The 19,374-nt window shown below is 39.2% G+C and overlaps 1 protein-coding gene across 5 annotated transcripts in view; it reads left to right on the forward strand.

Annotated features, from left to right (window-relative positions):
* NALCN (sodium leak channel, non-selective) overlaps positions 1–19,374 on the forward strand; it is a 309,491-nt gene that overhangs the window by 41,143 nt on the left and 248,974 nt on the right. For 4 of the 5 annotated variants that reach the window (XM_036300871.1, XM_036300867.1, XM_036300869.1 and 1 more), the window contains 3 exons: positions 1,241–1,324; positions 2,375–2,514; positions 2,604–2,732. In XM_036300871.1, coding sequence (XP_036156764.1) covers positions 1,241–1,324; positions 2,375–2,514; positions 2,604–2,732 — 353 coding nt within the window. The remainder of the gene's footprint in view (positions 1–1,240; positions 1,325–2,374; positions 2,515–2,603; positions 2,733–19,374) is intronic. The other variant, XM_036300870.1, reaches the window with a different exon arrangement.

Consider the following 19,374-nt stretch of genomic DNA (forward strand, 5'->3'; position numbering starts at 1 on the left):
TACGTGTGCATTCATTTGGGAACTAGCATTGTTTTCTCTAAACTCCATAAAATTAATCTTATCTCTCCAACCATATTTTTAGCTTTATTATAAGTTATTTGCCTATGTATTAGCTAGTTGTGTACATAACTGTTTTTCTACACAAAATTGGGGTGTGTGTGTGTGTGTGTGTGTGTGTGTGAGAGTGATTATATAGCTTCCTGAGTAAAGTCATTATGCATCCTCTTATGTAAAATAGGTGTTCACCCAGTGTCCACTGCATTTGTCGTTTATCATACCATTAGTTTTGCAAACAGCATAAAATATTTCTGGAAACTTCTCGGGGTAACTTTGATAACCTATTTGTTACTAAGGGTGGAAGGTTCTGAAAATTATTTTATTTTTTAAAATATCCTGCAATATATCTTACCATTTTATTTAAAATCTTGGAAGTATGTCCCTGTTTTTATTTTCTGTGTGGATGCAATCATGGCAGTAATGACAGATATGACGGAATTCAGACTAGAGTTTCATGGATTCTGCAGAAGGAATGACTTAGTGGGATGTTCCCAAGAAAGCAAAGGCCTTTCTATTCAAGGCTTTCAATTCTGTCTTCATGGGGTTTTATGTTTTATTATTCCAAAGGAAAATTTTTCTAAAATTTCAATTTTTTAAATAATAAGAATCCTAATGTCAGAGTAGATTCACTATTCAAAAATGAAAGCGGTATGTCTTGTGTATCATTCTTTAACATGTGTAATCCCAATTAAAGACAGTATATATTTTCTTTGAAAATGAAGACAAATTTCTTCTTCACTTTTAATTTAGCTTGAGGTGAAGTTCTGGTTAATATTCTACAAATGGTTGTTGATCCCCAGGTTTAAAGGTCTTTTCAATGACCATTGTGTGCTTTTTAGGAAGACAGTTTAGGACCAAGCTGCCTATTGAGTAGAATGGCCTTTGGTTCCTTAAATGATAGAATTTGTGTGGCTAAGAGAAAAAGTTGTGATGTTTTCCCTTTGCATACATTTAAATTTTTAATACAAATGTCTGCAGTTACTTGTGTTTTATAAATTAAATTATTATCCTCATACATAGTGTCATTTAAAGTGCTAAAGGTATTCTTTTTGAAAATCTGCTTAATTATAATATAAAAATTGTGGGTAGGTTTTACTGAATTAACACTTGACTATTCCCTCCACAGATGTTTTTTTGAAATTATTCCTTTTGCCTGATAACATCATGTGAAATTTATTTTTAGGGGGATACTGCCTACTTAAAAGATCGCTGGTGTGTTTTTGATGGAATTATGGTTTTATTCCTTTGGGTTTCACTGGTGTTGCAGGTAATTAAAAACTTTTAAATTATAAGTGAGTAGTTTCCAAAATTTGCATTGAAAATCTAACTAGATATATAAAAGCATGTATATAAAATGCCACTGTATACTTTTCTACAACATTATATTATTTTTTAAAATTTATAAATAAAAAGCCTAACATTGTAATCAGTCACATTTGTGAATTAATTCTCAATAAGAAATGAAAATCAATAGTGTAAGAAATTGCTTTTTATTGAACAGGTATACAAATATATTCATGAAAAGAAAGGAAAGAATATGGGGTGAGATTTCAGTATTTGTGGAATAAAAAGAAATAGGGTACAAAAAAAAGAAATGGGGTACATATATTTAAAAGTTCTAAAGGAGGAATTTTGTTGGAAAATGGTAGAACTCATTCCCATACATTCAATCAGTCTTAATTTTGCATTTAACTAAAGTAACTATAATCTTCATGAAAATATCCAGAAAAAATAAATTCACAGTTCATTCTGCAAACTTATCCTAGTGCGTATTGATAAGCCGTCTTTGTTTTTACAAAGCTCACCTCTCTAACAGCCTAATTTATCCTGCATAGTAATGTGTTCTTTTCCATTTAATAACTATTGTATGATTGACAAACATTTTCCAATTATTACTTCACCTCTTAGTAAATGGTACATTTTTTCACATTTTCTAATAATACTTTTAATCCTGTCTTCATTATTTCATTTTCTAAATATTCAAAAAGTTTCACCAAAGAACATGCTTAGTTAGGAAGACTTAGCACACTTTTTCTACTATATTCTAAGTTGGCACTTGTTTTTGTAATAAAACCTGTGCCTTGATGAAGTATCCAAGATTAAGAAAATGAAGAAGATTTCATTAGCTTATGATTTGTTTCTCCTAAGAGAGCGGTAGCTTCTAGAGGTACTCAAAAGAAAATTGATTTCAGTAGAAAAAAATGTAGGGCAAAGTTTAGGGAACAGGATGCATCTCCTGATGCTGTTTGTATATGTCACCACTACAAACCATGCTAAGAGAAAGTCTAAACTTGTTTATTCACCTTTAAATTTACAGGTATTTGAAATTGCTGATATAGTTGATCAAATGTCACCTTGGGGCATGTTGCGGATCCCAAGGCCACTAATTATGATCCGAGCATTCCGAATTTATTTCCGATTTGAACTACCAAGGACCAGAATTACAAATATTTTAAAGTAAGCACTACTTTCACATAAGTTAAGGGGAGGAAGTTTATGACTTTTTAAAAATAAGTTTTACCTATTTTATGTTTTTTTCCCCCTAGGCGATCGGGAGAACAAATATGGAGTGTTTCAATTTTCTTACTTTTCTTTCTGCTTCTTTATGGAATTTTAGGAGTTCAAATGTTTGGAACATTTACCTATCACTGTGTGGTAAATGACACAAGACCAGGGTAAGTTTATCTCCCAACTGCATTTTAATCTAGGTGATTAACTGCTGGGGTCCAACCCCAGCGGGTCCAAGGGTCCCCAAAGGTGTGGACGGAGTCGGCGAAGAAGAGATGACATGGAGACAGCATTCAGTTGATCAGAAGCCTAGCCAGGATCTCTAGCCAGGATCTCCAGCCAAGTTCTGGTCTGGATCTCCAGCTAAGTTCTGTGTCCATGTTCTCTTGCTAGGTTGTCCAGGCAGGTTCTGTCCAGGTTCTCCAGCCAGGTTCAGTCACCAGGTTCTAGTCAGGTTCTCTTGCCCATTTCTGTAGTCAGGTTCAGTCCAGGATCTTTTGCCATGTTCTCTCGCTAGGTTCTGTCTCTAGGTTCTGAGGCCAGTTTCTGTCCAGGATCTTTTGCCATGTTCTCTCCAGCGAAGTTCTTCTGTCTCTAGAGAACGTTCTGTGTAGGTTCTGTGCCTCCTGGTTCTGTCTCTCTTGGTTCCGTATTCTAAGTTCTGTGTTCTAAGTTCTGTGTTCTAAGTTCTGTGTCTTGCTGTCTTATTACATCTGTATTTATACCAGTTGATTCAATCCTATCAATCTCTATTACAAAGGTTAGGGCGTTTCTTATCTCCATTCCAGGAAGTAAAGATTATGTAGCTTAAGCATGATTGTTCATAGTTAAAGTGATTAATTACCCGCCTGGCACTTAGTTAAGAGGTTTTATTCTCTCCCTAACTTCAGGGGAAAATCCCTACCTGGGGAAACACCCTTTCTTAGAGACCTTGGTTAAAACACATAGTGCCAAAAAGTTGAGCAAACATATTAAGAACAGTATGCCATATATGCCAGGTCCCTTGAAACAGCAAGCATGGACCGGCTCCCGGCAATTAACAAGGATATTTTTGCAATTCTCATGAGAAAAACCTCGGTATCTAAAATTTTTAGAAGTTTTTATGTGTTCTCTCTTCTATATCCTCTGCTTCCTTGAAATTGTTTTGTCCAGTTCTTAACACATGTATTCAAGACAAGCCAAACTGAAAAATCTAACCCCTTGGGAGAGTAGATTAAGCAAATTTATTTTTTAAAATATATTTTTATTGTTTTCAGAGAAGAAGGGAGAGGGAGAGAGAGAAAAACATCAATGATGAGAGAATCATTGATCAGCTGCCTCCTGCACGCCCCGGGGATCAGCCCTGCAACCTGGGCATGTGCCTGGACTGGGAATAGAATCATGACTTCCTGGTTCATAGGTCAACGTTTAACCATGAGCCACATGGCCCAGCTGGATTAAGCAAATTTAAGGAATACATTTAGAAATTTTCCCCAGTGTGGCAGAATTCCATCAGAGTAAAATGAGAAGGGGATGAAAAATGGTATAACTACTTCGAAAAACAGTTGGCTAGTTTCTTAAAAAAATTGAACGTATGCCTACCATATATCCCATTCATTCCATTCTAAACAAATTGTGGTTATATCCACATAATGAACACTATTTAACAATAGGTAGTATGAGATATTGTTATAAACAATACCTTGGATGAATCTCAAAATAATTATGCTGAGTGAATGAAGCCAGATGAAAAAGATTGCATATTCTGTGGTTTCATTTATATAAAACTAGTAGCCCAGTGCAAGAAATTCGTGCACTGGGGTGGGGGGAGAGGGAAGGGCCCCTCAGTCTGGCCTTCACCCTCTCCAATCTGAGACCCCTCAGGGAATGTCCAACTACCTGTTTGTGCCCACACTTTTAACAGATAACAGCTCCATTTTTGTTTCTTTCTTATGCTTAAAACCATTGGAATTAGTAGGTATTCAAAGTGTGTATACATTTTGGGGGGACACCCTGTATATCTCTAGTCAGCGGTGAAAGAAACCAACAGAAGATTTAGAACCCCCAGACAGGGAACCTTGCTCACTCCCCACATGTCTCCCCACTTCACTTTCCACCTTCGTGGGCAGCAGGAGAATCAACATTTTCTCTCATTAATTTGGAAAAGCACGTCCTGTCACCCGCTGCCTGGCAGGAGTGCGCTAGGCCCCAAGCAAGCGAGTCTCAGTCAGGGCAGCCTTCACTCATGGGTGCTGGCACCCAAAGTGCACACTCCACCTCTACAGTCGCCCCGACTATCCCAGTGTTTCACTGAGAGGACGGAATTCCTCTCCACCTCTTGGTTCTTGATCTTGAACGTTGACCGGAGGCACCTCAGTGAGGGCCGCCCGTGCCCATCAGGTGTGTCTGTCTGCATCTGCTCCCGCCTCAGCACCTGCATTAACCCCCTAGAGGTGATCTCGTAGCTGCACTGGCCTCTGTGGGAACAGGGCATCCCCACTCCGCCCTCTCACTGTCATCTCACAGGCGCCCACCCTTAGCACCCAGAACACCCAGACACTCTCCAAAGGACATGAGCGCATCAGAGGGGGTGTGTGCACATCCTGTGGGGGTGTTAGGCATGCTGGGTTGATGGAAGTGTGGTGGAGAGGCGGGGGAAACTTGCGCACGCCTTGGTTTGCAACTGTTGCAGGCGCGGGAGGGTGACAGTGTGCTGGGGAATGTTTGCACACCTGGGGGGGATGTGCACACCGGAGGCCTCTGGCTTTGCAGATCCTCAACCCCCCATGGTGCGGCCAGGAGTATGTCAGTCTGGCCCGCCACGGTGGCTGTCCCTGAGATCCTGCACCTTCTGGGCCAGGAGGCGGATCTTGCGCAGCCACTCCTGGGCGCTGATGGCCTGCAGGCGCTACTTCAGCTCAGCCTGCAGGCTCCACTTGGCGCGCTCACAGCTGTCACCACCACCATGTGGGAGGACAGGCCGGCCTCCGCCGGCCTGCCTCCCCTGTCCAGAGGCTCTCTGCGCTCCTCACCTGCCCAGAGTGACTGGGGCTGGGTGGAAGCCAGGCATCCTGCCCTGCCCAACCCTGGCCGATCCGCCCCTGTGGGAGCTGAGCCCCACCGGGAAGGGTCACGGATCCAGGTCCCGGGACCGCGGACAGCCTCAAGCGCTGCCCCCCGCCCGTCAGGGTCACAGATCTGTGTCTTGGTCCCGTGGACAGCCTCAAGCGCCTGCCAGGTCATGGATCCGGGTCCAGACCGCGGACAGCCTCAAGCGCTGCCCCCCGCCCAGCAGGGTCACAGATCCGGTCCCGGACCATGGACAGCCTCAAGCACTGGCCCCCGCCTGGCAGGGTCACAGATCTGGTCCCAGACTGCAGACAGCCTTTCCCACTGCCGCCTACCTTTAGTATGCAAATTAGCTGCCATCTTGTTGCTTCAGGGTGGGGGTCCCCACTGGGGTGCCTAGCCAGTCTAGGTGAGGGGCTGAGGGCCGTTTTCAAGCTGGAGGGTGACTGAAGCTCCCAACTTCTCCTTTTTTTCTTTTCTTTTTTTATTCTGGGATTTATTTACCTTCTATGGCTGTCACTGGAACTGAGAGCCAGCTTTAGCTCTGAGGCCCGGCTGCAGCTCTGAGACCTCGGCTGCTGAAAGCAGGGATCTGGGTTTGTTCTATAATTGAAACACTGTTGCGATCCTGCTGGCTGAAGCCTGGCTGGCCGAAAGCAGGTTTCTGGGTTTTGTTTAGCTTTTATAATTGTAACATTGTTTCTTAGACTGCAGCTCAGAGCCCAGCAGCCGCAGGCGGGGAACCTTGGCTTCCTCCTTCACTGGAGCAAGCAAGCCTCCTGTTCGCTTCAGCTGCCTGGCTGCCGGCCACCATCTTGGTTGGCAGTTAATTTGCATATCGCCCTGATTAGCCAATGGGAAGCATGTCAGAGCTACGGTTAATTACCATGTTTGTCTACTATTACATGGGATTTTAGAAAATGCAAGCTTATCTGCAATGATAGAAAGGACATCAGTGGTTGCCTGGGAGATAAGGGTTGGGATAAAAAAAGGAATTACCAAGGGGCACAAGCAAACCTTTGGGATTGATCAGTATGTTTATTATCCTGATGATGTTTCTATACATATGTGTGGTAGATTTCACAAACTGTACATTTTTAATACTAGATGGGACAAAAGTAGGTTTATAATTGTATAGAAAATAACACAATAATTAATATTAGTAATACAAGAATAAACTGTTTTGTGTGCTCACAGCTGTAAGCCACTTTTGCCCCATCCTATAAGTACAGTTTATTTTCAGTATACCTTACTAAAACTGTTTGGAATTGTTTTAGTGTGAAGCAGAAATCGAATTTTCTTCATATGGTCAAGTCAGTTGTCCTAGCACTATTTATTGTGTGTTATTACTTGCTGAATTTGATACTACCTTTGTAATTTATGAATTCCCTGTCTATAGTTGGGTCTGTAGCTCTGGCTGCTATTTTGCTGGATTGATCTATCTGACTATCTCTTCATCAGTATCACTCTCTGAAACTCATTGAAATTACAACCTGGCTTTATGCATAGAGTCACAATTCCGGTTCCCAGTCTTAAAGGCTCAGGCCCCTGTCTTCTGCCTCATGTGCCATTAAAATCCAAGCTCCTGGATACTGGATACTTAGTTCTCATTCATAACACTTCTTTTGTCAACTCATATACTTCCCTAGTTATTAATTCCCTCATATGTTTTGACATTTTGGAATGTATTTTTCTTTCTTGTGAGCCTAGAAATTTTTAAATGTTATCATTTATCCAGAAGTTCTTGTTGTTTGTAGTGGAGGGAGTGGAATTTAATGTCGCCCATCTTGCCAGAACCAGCATGCTGGCACCCATAGCAATTTTTTTCTATTTTTTTCATGACACTGTGAGGTCCTTGAGGACACATACGGCAAAGAGTGTAGAATATTCATTTTCTTATTGCCAGTACCTGGTATCCTAGCACAAAATAATGACCTGGTAGCTATTTATTGAAGGCAAGGTTGATGATAGATTACATTTAGACAAATAATAGTATGGCACATTGATAAAGAAGAGGGAATGAAAAAAAAAAAAAACAACAGAGAAAGAAAAGCAAGTTGCTAAAGGGACAAAGGAGACATAGTTAAAATGTTGAAAAGCAATAGGTGGTACAAACACAGGGTAGGAAAGTTGAAGGAAGTGGTAAAGGAGCTGACTGCGCGAGCAACAGAAGAGACAAATGTGTGAATAATACCTGTAGGCAGGTGTTTTTTAAGTGTATGTAGGCTGTAGAATATGTCTGGATTATTCCATGAATGAATGTGAAGATGGAAAAGATGTTGTGTGGGTTGGAGGCAATGGATATAAAGGTGAAGAACCGAAAAAGCTTCTGACTAAGAAAGCAATTGTGTTATAGCAGCAGTGAGTACAGGAGGCTGATTTAAACTTACCATTTCATTGAAAACCAAGTCAGAATCAGAGAATTTGAATACTTATTAACACAACGAAAAGATCAGGTATCATGCTGGCAAGCTACACTTTGTCACATAAAATACAATACCAATTGGGAAGACACACATGAGTACCTCTGAACTCACAGCCCTTGAATGACTTGAGTTAAGTACTCTTCACACAGCTCCTTACAATACTCAGTATGAAGAAATAAATGTCTTTGAAAAAATATTAAAAGACCTTTTGTATTCTGAATATTAGCTCCAGTTCATTACTTTATCCGAAAAGTTGAGTTCACTTTGAAAAATTACATAAATGTTGGCAGAATTTTCAGTTACTCGAGACATAACAGTTATGAGGGAATGTCTGCATTTTCTCTCTTTTATTTGTAAAATCTGCCCAATAGCATTATGTGCACACACATATATTCTGCCTTCTTTGTATGTGATTCTTAGTTTATTAGTTGAGGAGAAAATGAATAACTAGCCACATGGTACTAGTGTTGTTCATTAAAAATTTTTCATAAGTGTGATGGTTTATTTCCAGGACCAGTCATTTATACCATTTTTCTTTTAATTTTCAGTTTAGTAGTAGCTGAGTTTTGAAGTTCCACTCATAAGTAGAAAAACTGTTGATACCATTTTACTATTATTTCTAGCCCAGACATCAATTTACCTATTTTTAAAACACTCAAAAAATGTCAAAAATAAAAATGAAATGCATAAAATTCCAATTAAAAATTTCCCAACTTTTTTCTTTTTTTCCTTTTGTTCTAAGAATTTCTTAGATGTTGCAAAGAGCAAAGTCTCTGAGCTAGATGTTAAGCTACAGTATGATGGTTCTGTGTCCAGCGATCAGTTTTGCCTGTGGCATCATGACCTCATTTCTCTTAATTGTTGTCCTTTAACAATTGTTCCAATTGCTGCTTAATTGATTTGCATGCACTATACCCAAATATTGGGAGAATTTTCAGGCATAGAGGTGTCTGTTCAGAAATCTATATATCCTGGATTCCACAGCTCACCTCTGGAATTGATTATGCTTAATCTGTGAGGCAAACAAGATTAATAAAGAAACAACACAATACACATTCTTGTGCTTTTAAATGGAGCTGATAGCTTTTGAAGCAGACAGAGGGGAATCATAGCTATGTCCTCAAAAGCATTATTAGTAAAGCTTTATAGTCTTCTCTAATGATGAGTGGTGACCCATAGAAATTATGGAACAAGTAAAGCAGTTCATAAGCTAAAGGCAGTTGCAAAGAGCAATGTTCTGTGGCAGAAACAGGTGTGCAAACCACCAAATGTGATGGCAGAAGTCTCCCCTAAAGAGGAAAGTGCAAAAATGAGTTGGTAGTGAAATAGAATAGATGAAGACTTACTTCACCTTATTATTATTCCTTATTATCATTCCTACTCATGGCTGAATATCTAATGATAAAATCTTATTCCCAAGAGTGAGATAATGAGAAAAACTTTAAGGTATGCAAACCTTTACTATGCAAAAGTGTATATATAGTATAACTTAATACTTTTAGCATAGGATACTCTATATAAAATTTTACTATACAAAGAACAGGATTCAACCAGAAGTTCAGGTAAATACTTGTGATGGCTGGACCACTAGCTTTAAATCCCAGAGGTATGGAACCATATGTCACAGATGCACTGAACAATACTGATGCGTCACTATTGTGTCAGGTTAATTACTAATAGTTTCTTTTTTCATCTCAGGAGAGTCTGAGTATAGACAAAACACTCTATGATCACCCTGCCCAGGTGCAGCTTATAGGGCTTGTTGTTATTTTATAAAATCACTAAGACTTGGACTAGAGAAAATATAATATTGTTTTTGGGGAGTTTTCTATTTCTGGTCCAAATAAAACTTAAGTTTACTCTTTAGCGATAACTTGAAAATAAATAAATTATTGTCTTATAAATTATGTTTACAAAATAATGAGGTTTTTTTTAATGGAAAGGTCAGAAGAATTAAAAATAGAAACAGTGGAACATTGAATACTAAATTTTAATTAATGAACATTATCAAGAAAGAATTTTGTAGGGTGCATAAAATCGTAAGTGCCTCAAATTCATGCAAAGGTCTATGAAATCTTGATTTATATTTAAACTTCCTTTGGAAGGTGAAGAGCGAGATTGCTACATTTAACTTCCAGGATTCATGCAGAGATATCTGCCAAGTGGGAAACATAAGAACAAGTTTTGATAAATGCATATTGGAAACATTTTCTTTAAAATATTTAAGAAGTGAAAATACTCTGATGGTGAATGTAGATTTCTAATTAGTAGAAACTTTTGTAGAGAATCTATTATATCTTAGCTTATTTTGCTTATATAAATGATTTTTGGAACAGTCTGGAAGGAATTATTCCCTCCATTTTTCATATGAGGACACAGTCCCAAAGTGGTTAAATAATATGTGTCCATGAGATAAGTGAGAGAGCCAGGATTTGAACTCATATCTGATTTCCAAGTCCATGTTTATTCAGCCAGTTGAGCAATTTCTGCAATAATCTAATGCACATACAGATCAACATGCACATACATAAACTTTTTATAATGTGTGTCATAGAGAAAATTAATATGCATATTACATTTTTGCTCTTCACCTTTCAAAGGAAGTTTAAATATAAATCAAGATTTCACGACCTTTGCATGAATTTGAGGCACTTACAATTTTATGTATCCTACAAAATTCTTTCTTGATCATGTCCATTAATTAAAATTTAATATTCTATGTTCCACTTTTTCTATTTTTAATTCTTCTATCCCTATGTAGATGTGATATTCTAGGGGATTCAGTCTCATCTGAATCTATGAAATAGTGGTATGTAACATATTGTATTACTCCAGATGTCTTTTTAAAAATTGTTGTGTATATCCATCTCAAGTATGTGGACCACCTGAATCACCAATGAAATCAGACTTTCAGTGTGATAATTAAAAAATAATAACAAGCATAAGAAAATATTTCAGAATAATCCCAATTCCCACATAAAAATTAATACCAGTTTGATTTCCACCAAAATAGTAAAACATTTCCTAGTCTTCAGTATAATAAAAGAAAACCCTACAGCTTGAAAAAGGTTCTAAAAGTGATTTTTTTGATCAAGTACAATATAACACTTTTTTTGATCTTATATTTACTTACCCCCAAAAGAAAAATATAATCCTATCTAATAAAGATGTAATATGCAAATGGTCGCTACGTAACAACTGACCGTGTAACACCCAGATCTTTTATCAGCAGGAGAGTGGGGCAGCGAGCCACAAGCGGGCAGCAGAGAGCTACAGGGGGGGGTAGGGCAGCAAGCTATGAGGGAGGCAGTGGGGAGGAGGGATGGTGGGAGCTACAGGAGGGTGGCAGCAAGCTACTGGCGCATGAATTCATGCACAGGGCTACTAGTAAGATCATAAGTTTCTTATTTCTTACTAGTGTTAAATAAACTTTTTTGAACAATGGATATAGGTTATTTTCTTATTTAATACTCATAAAAGCCTAGTAAGTCATGTTCTCTTTTTACATTCATATCTTACAGCCAAGGTAATTGAAGCTCAATAAGGTTAAATTAGATGTTCATGCTGAAACAGAAGTAGAAGCAGAATTTAAGTCCAGTTCTCTATGACACCAATTTCTAGGCTTGTAAACATTCAATTGTAATTTGGTTAAAATGATCTTCAACATGTGTATCCAAAGTATTTGAATAAAATGTTCAGTTACAAGGAGCCCATGCTTAGGAAAGAAGTTCTAAATGGGCCATATGAGTAAGTTGTCCAGGTTGCTTATTTTAGGACTGAATTCTGAAATGATGTATTGGAACTTCTGAATGTACTATGTGAATGTGAAATGAGGAGCCCTGCCAATTCAGCCCCTCCCAGTAGTGTTTACTGTAATTGTCCCTGTAGAAATCATATGTAACATTGTTTTGATATCTCAGGTTCAATAGGGCCAGCCAGCTCCCTGCCCCCCTCCAACTCCCCTTCATCAAAGCCACAATGACATTTAGTGACTCTAGCAGCACTACTACCACATCTTTGGAATTCATTTCTGGGATAAGATCTCTTTGATAGAGAAAATCACCTGGGGCACTTGGTAAATATGCAGACACCAAGCTCCATCTGTGGATTCGTATTTATGGGGCTGAGTTAGTCAGAACCTGACCTGGTTAGTAAGCAGTGATTTAAAACCTTAGTTTTACACTAAAATTCTCAAAGGTATGTTTTGGCATAGAACACAAAATTTGCATGGCTTTTTAAAAGATAAATCTTGAACATGGAAACATGGAACAGACTGATGAATCTCGGAGGGAAGAAGGGTGAGGCAGAGGGGGTTGGAATAGATTAACCAAAGGTCTTATATGCATATGTACATTACCTATGGACACAGACAATAGTGTGGTGAAGGCCTGGGGTGGGGCAGGAGGCAGGTGGAAGGAGGCAATGGGTGGAAAAGGGAGAGACATCTATAATACTCTCAACAATAAAGATTTTTTTTTTTTTAAAAAAGAGATAAATCATAAGTTTTCAAAGAAATGCTAAGCTTTCAGCCAGCTGCTTGAGCTTCCTCTCCCCTTAAGTCCATTTACCTGGGAATGTCTTAAGAATCACCAAAGGTAATTAGAGTCTCTTGTTATTCTCGAAAAGAAGCAGGTTGTCCATGTGTTCTGGGAACTGCAGAGCAATCATCTCAGTTATATTCATTCAGTGACTCACATATTTTTAGGTCTATGCACTTACCTATTGGACTGGGTAAGTGCACTTCATGTTTGAAGACTTCTGGGGATAGGAGATTTGGAGCTCTCTCAATTCTTCCCTGGCCTTCACTTATTTTTTTTTAGCCTTTTATTTATCTTATTTTATTTTTCAACTATAGTTGAATATTGAATACATCCAATATTATATTACTTTCAGGTGCATAGCATAAACAAAATTGAAACAGACTCATAGATACAGAAAACCGACTGATGGTTGAGAGAGGGGAGTGGGGTGAGTGGGTAAAACAAAGGTGAAGGAATTAAGAAGTACAGATTGATAGTTATAAAATAGTCCTGGTGATGTAAAGTACAGCATGGAAATATCAATAATATTGTAGTACCTATGTATGGTGCCAGGTGAGTGCTAGAAATATGGGGGGATCACTTTGTAAGGTATATGATTGGCCTTCACTTTTAATGTAGCTACATGTTCTTACCATTGTGGAGTCCGTGGCTTCATTTGAACATCCCAAAAGGATGGGAGCCTGTTGAGGTGGGAAAAATTGCTGCTCTTCAGCCATGCACTCAACCAAACCACCTCTGAAAAGCACAAATGTATTTTGAGCTCTTACTATGTATGAGGCACTTTAGATTCATAGTTGCTAATTCATAAAGTGACCTTATACATTGGGTATGCTGATCCGCATGAGGGAAGGGAGGAAATAGCTCCTTGCCACACGTTAATTAATTGGTGAAGTCACCAACTAAAGTCCTGTCTGCTTGGCCTCATATTCTGATGGCTATTTTCCATCATGCCAACTCATTCCTTATGGATAACTCCTAGCACTGGATCTTCTAGTTCCCAAAGCAAAAAGAGAGGAGTTATTGCTTGAGAAGCTCTTGGCCTAGATTTGAAATGTCGAGGGGAGCAGATTTGTATACAACCTCAAAACAGGGTTCACATTTTTCAGTTTGGAGCTGAGCAGTGTTTGCTCTGTGTCCCGATGGTTTACTTTTCTAAGTAATATTTTTAAACATATTCTTTGTCTCATCCTGCCTCAGATGCCAGTCTCCTGGCTCCTGTCATGTGGGTTGTCCTTTATCCATGTTGGCAAAGTAGTGAGTGATGTAGTTAATAAAGTAAACTTGGGAAAAATATATAATTTAAAAAAAACTATACAAAGTGAAATGACTATGTAAAATTTTTTTAAAAAATAAAATAGCATATTGTCATTCAAATTTTGGTTCATGATGAATTCAGTTCTTTTTAATATTTATTGTTTTCAGAGAGGAGGGGAGAAGGAAAGAGAGATAGAAACATCAATGATGAGAGAATAATTGATCGGCTGCCTTCTGCACACCCCCTGCTGGGGATTGAGCCCGCAACCCAGGCATGTGCCCTCAGCAGGAATTGAACCTGGGACCCTTCAGTCCGCAGGCTGACACTCTATCCACTGAGCCAAGCCGGCCAGGGCAATTTTTTATGGCTTTGACAATCTAACCATTCAGGAAAAGATGAGGGGAAAAAATCATATTAAAATATTCTCTATTTAACAGTAAGGAGAAATTTATTTTTTAATTTCTTAGAAAATGAGCCAGATTTACTTGTTTATAAAAAGAGGTGTGATGTCAATATTATTTTCTGCCTCAGACTATTTATCTTATCTTCTAGTCCCTCTAAAAGTCCAGAGTAATTAAAAGTTTTCAAAAATCAATAGTTTCATCTCTGCAAATTCCAGGGTGGGATTAGTTTCTAAAAGCACCCAGCTTTAGAATTAGCCAGGCCAAATCCTAAGAGTTTTTAATTAGTCCTGAAAGAGGAGTCCAAAACAAAGCCAGCTGATTCTTGGAATAAGCCTGAAAGGTGGATAACAGCCAGAGCAAGGTCCCTGCCAGCATGTGCACTGAGAGGCACAATCCATGCCACCACTGATAGTGAGACAGGCTATGACCAGGGGTATCAAAGGCCATATTCACTATTCTCCCAGGTGTGAAGACGGTGTGTGTGCCCTTTTCTTTTCCCCAATATCCAAATCTCTGGGTATGTAGTTAAAAAATTATTATTTTATGGTAATAGCTGTTTATTTACAAACCTGGAGAAGAAGCTGTGAATAGCTACACCCACCAATGAAAGAGTAAAATTGTTGTTCTTTTTCTCTTCCTGCCTTTTCTTTCTCTGTGTCCTGTGCAAACAGGCTTTGACATTTCCACTTTCCAGAAGGCTGTTGTCTAGTGTCTGCTAATTCTTTAATAGTTACTCCAAGTATCACCCATACAGGAAGGTTTTCCCAGTACGACTCACCATTCACCACCAGTAACATATGTAATGTTTCTACATTCTGCTTTTGTAACACCATGATCATAGAGATCTATTTTAAAGCATTCCTCATGCTCTATTATGGACATTACTTTTCTATGCTCTTTCTCACATTAGGCAATAAAGTCTGTGAGTTGGAAATACCTTAGTCATCTCTATTCCTAGCATAGAATAGACTTGTCAAAAATAATTATTTTGAGTGAATGACAAGACAAATGAAACAAAGTTATCCCACTAAGAAAATGAAAAAAAATTTTTTTTGAAAAGGGCTGAATGGTAATAAGTGTAGTTATTGTGATAGGTAGACAGACGTAAGTAGAGCAAGGACTATGAGCTGGGTATAGAAGGTCACCAGGATGAAAATCCCCAGGTGCCTCGCAATGGAAAATCAATTGTAGGGTGGGACCTTGCCCCCAGGGTGACTTTTCCTCCCATAGCATATCACAGGTCATGAGGTGTGGACCCCCTGACCTGTCCTCCCTAGAGATAACATCTAGGCCTCAGTTGTATTTCAGCTCCAGCCCCAGATAAGCAACCCGCCAAAGCTGACATCAGAACCAGCTGCATGGAATAATGACCCCATGCCATGGTGCTGGCCAAGCAATGAGTGGCGACTACGACCCTGAATGGACGCTCCGGGAAAGCTACTGAATATTCTATTAAGATCTTTCCCTGGGACCGCCCCTAAAATCTCCACCCTTAAAACCCTTTGAATGGAGGACTCAGTGTGCTCATGGGTGACAGTAATTATTCACTCACGAGGTCAACACTAAACTCATTGCAATAAGCAGTGACAGCAGTTTGATATCAGTAGAGAAAGATATCAGGGATAAAGAAAAATTCGAACATAACGTCTTGAGCATTTGTCATTGGTGGGTCTTATGGACAGATGAGGACAGAACACAGTGGGGAACATAGTTTCACTCTAATCGTTTACCTATTCTTTTATATGAATGTGTTATGAGGTCATTCAGGGAATTGTTTTTTAAAAGGCTGCTCAAATGGTTGAAGTGAATTGCCTGAGGTGATTAAGCTGGTTAATCACTGAAGTGAGATGATACTCCTTGTGTCCCAATATATTAGTCAATGCTCTGTGCAATCAGAAATAATAACTTATAATCATAAAACTCTGAAGTACTGAGAATTTGTTTGGAACTGTTATTAAACAGTTTCAGCAACAAGCTGAGAGTATATTTTCTTGGGTATCAAACTTCTACATATGTTATTTGTATATAGATAATTGGTTAAGAATTATATATATATATATATATATATATATATATATATATATATATATACACACATACACACACACATATACACACACATATATATGCCAGACAGATAATTAAAGCCTTTTGAAAAACAATTAACTGCTCTGAGGGGTTCCAGTACTTGTTTTTAAACATGGGAACTACTAAAGCCAGAAATTATTTTAAAAAATTGAAAAAGTATGCCTATTTTTAGTTATAACAAGAAAAAAAATGTGTAAAAATACCAGGATCCAATTGTTTAAGAGTTTCTCTTGTGGTTACTTTGTAAATTAATTAATTGATTGATTGATTGATTGATTCACCATAGATTTAAATATTGATGAAGAGAAGGACATTTATTTATTTGCTCAGAAAATAGTTATTAACTATTTGCTATGTATTAGTCAGGGTCCTTTAGAGAAACAGAATCAATAGGGTGTATATGTAGCATGAAAGAGATTTATTTTAAGGAATTGGCTCATGAGACTGTGGAGCTAGCAAGATCAAACTCTTCAGAGCAGGCTAGCAAGCTGGAAATGCATCAGGAGTTGCAGTCCTGAGTCCAGAGGCAGCCTGAAGGTAGAATTCCTTCCTCTTTGGATGACTTCAGTCTTTTTCCCCTTGATGCCTTCAATTTCCCCAAAGTACCCACATTATGAAGGGTAATCTGCTTTACTCACAGCCTACTGGTTTAAGTAGTAATCACATCTCAAACATACCTTCACAGCAGCCTCCAGACTGGTGTTTGCCCAAACAGCTGGGCACCACAGTCTAATTAAGTTCACACATAAATTTAACCATCACAAACTATGTGTCAGGGACTTTATAGAATTGGAGGCTACATCCAATGAATAAGTGAGCACACAAACATGAATTACACATGTGCCAGGTGCCAGAAATGAAAAGTGTGGGTGCTCTGAGAAGTTACAGCAGGAAACCCGAACCCAATTGTAGAGATTTGGGGTGACATTCAGGCTGAAAAAGTGATGTTCAGGCTGGGCCTGAAGGTTAAAACATGGATTAACCAGATTAAGAGAGGAGAGATGCCGGAGTCCAATCCCAGCGGGTCCAGGGGTCCCCAAAGGTGTGGATGGAGTCGGCGAAGAAGGAATGACACGGAGACGGAGTTCAGTTGATCAGCAGCCTAGCCAGGATCTCTAGCCAGGATCTCCAGCCAAGTTCTGGTCTGGATCTCCAGCGAAGTTCTGCTGTTTATTGTCTTGTTACATCCGTATTTATCCCAGTTGATTTTAATCCTGTCAATTTCTATTACAAAGGTTAGGGCGTTTCTTATCTCCATTCCAGGGAGTAAAGATTATGTAGCTTAAGCATGACTGTTTGTAGTGATTAACTACCCGCCTGGCACTTAGTTAAGGAGTTTCATCCCCTCCCTGACTTCAGGGAAAAATTCCTACCTGGGGAAACAACCTTTCTAGGAGAGGCATCCCCTCCCTGACTTCAGGGAAAAATTCCTACCTGGGGAAACAACCTTTCTTGGAGAGGTGACCTTGGTTAAAACACACAGCGCTAAGGGGAGCAAACATATTAAGAACAGTATGCTATATACGCCAGGTCCCTTGAAACATATGCTGTGCAGATGTTTCTTTCCTGCAGCGACTGTGTCAAGCAGCAAGGATGGACCGGCTTCTGGCAGAGAGATTTCCTAGCAGAGGAAAAGGCCTTGAAATAGAAGGAGCACACCAAGAGCTGGGAGAAGGCCAATATGGTTGGGCTCTAGGATAATTGGGGGAAGGGGAGGAGTCATATCCTCAGTGTCTTGTAAATCATATTAAAGATTTACCACTGACAGAGTTAATGTAAGATAGTGATGGTGAAGAGTCTCACTATATCAGTGGTTCTCAACCTTCTGGCCGTTTAAATACAGTTCCTCATGTTGTGACCCAACCATAAAATTATTTTCGTTGCTACTTCATAACTGTAATGTTGCTACTGTTATGAATCATAATGTAAATATCTGATATGCAGGATGGTCTTAGGTGACCCCTGTGAAAGGGTCATTTGACTGCCAAAGGGGTTGCGACCCACAGGTTGAGAACTGCTGCTCTATATGCTTTGTGGCAAATGGACTGGAAAAGCTGAGCGGATGCAGGATGGCTAGATAGGTGAGAGGTGGAGATAGAGAGAGTTGAATTAACTCAAAATTTATTTTGGGAGATATTTAGAGGAACATAATGATTAATTATGAGGGTTGGTGGAGAAGTAGGTACTAGAGGTGATTCTAGTATTTAAAACTTGCTCAACCCTGGATCATGGTGCTATGGTGCAACTCAATGAGAGGAAGTGTTGATTAAAGAGTCAGAGTTCACTATGGGGTTAGAGTGATTAGTACTTGTGCTGGGGCCACGTGGAGTGATCTAATAGGCAGTTGGACATGCAGCTCTGAGACTACACTGGCACCTGGGACAAGAGAGAATTGAAACTATGGAAGTGGATCTGATTGCTTAGGGAGAGAACATCATGGAAAAGAGAGGAAGGCCAAGGGCCAAGGTCAGGGAAAACTCAGTATTTAAAGGTCCATTGTAGGAGGAGGAGATAGGAAAGGAGAATGATCTGAGAAATCTGGACAAAACTGGTGTCTTTAAAGCCAGCATCTCTGCAGCTCTCTGAGCCTTCCTTCCATAGCCACATGTCTCTCTAACCACAACTAGGAAAGGTTTTTGATTTTTAAGGACTCGTGATCAGGTTGGACACACCTAGAAAATCCACAGAAATCACCCAAGCTCAAAAGATTTTTAGCCTTGCTCACATTTGTAACCTTAATCCCCTTTTGCCGAGTAATTTAAAATATTCACAGGAGATTAGGACGTGGACATATTTAGGGGGTCGTTATTTGACTTACTACCAAAACAACTATGCGGAACACTATAGAGAGGCCACAGAAGATACAAACTAAAAATTTTCTAATTGGATGTAGCATGTGGAAATAAACAAGAGGAATTCCAGTGGGATGGAGATCATGAAAATGGGCTGAAAATTAAATTAGGGAGATTACAAGTAGATAGTTTTTTCAAGAAATCGGACTATGAGTAAGAAATGCAGCTCTTGAAACCCACGGAAGTATGAATGGT

This window comes from Myotis myotis, unplaced genomic scaffold (assembly GCF_014108235.1).
Source record: "Myotis myotis isolate mMyoMyo1 unplaced genomic scaffold, mMyoMyo1.p scaffold_m19_p_3, whole genome shotgun sequence".
Taxonomy (NCBI): domain Eukaryota; kingdom Metazoa; phylum Chordata; class Mammalia; order Chiroptera; family Vespertilionidae; genus Myotis; species Myotis myotis.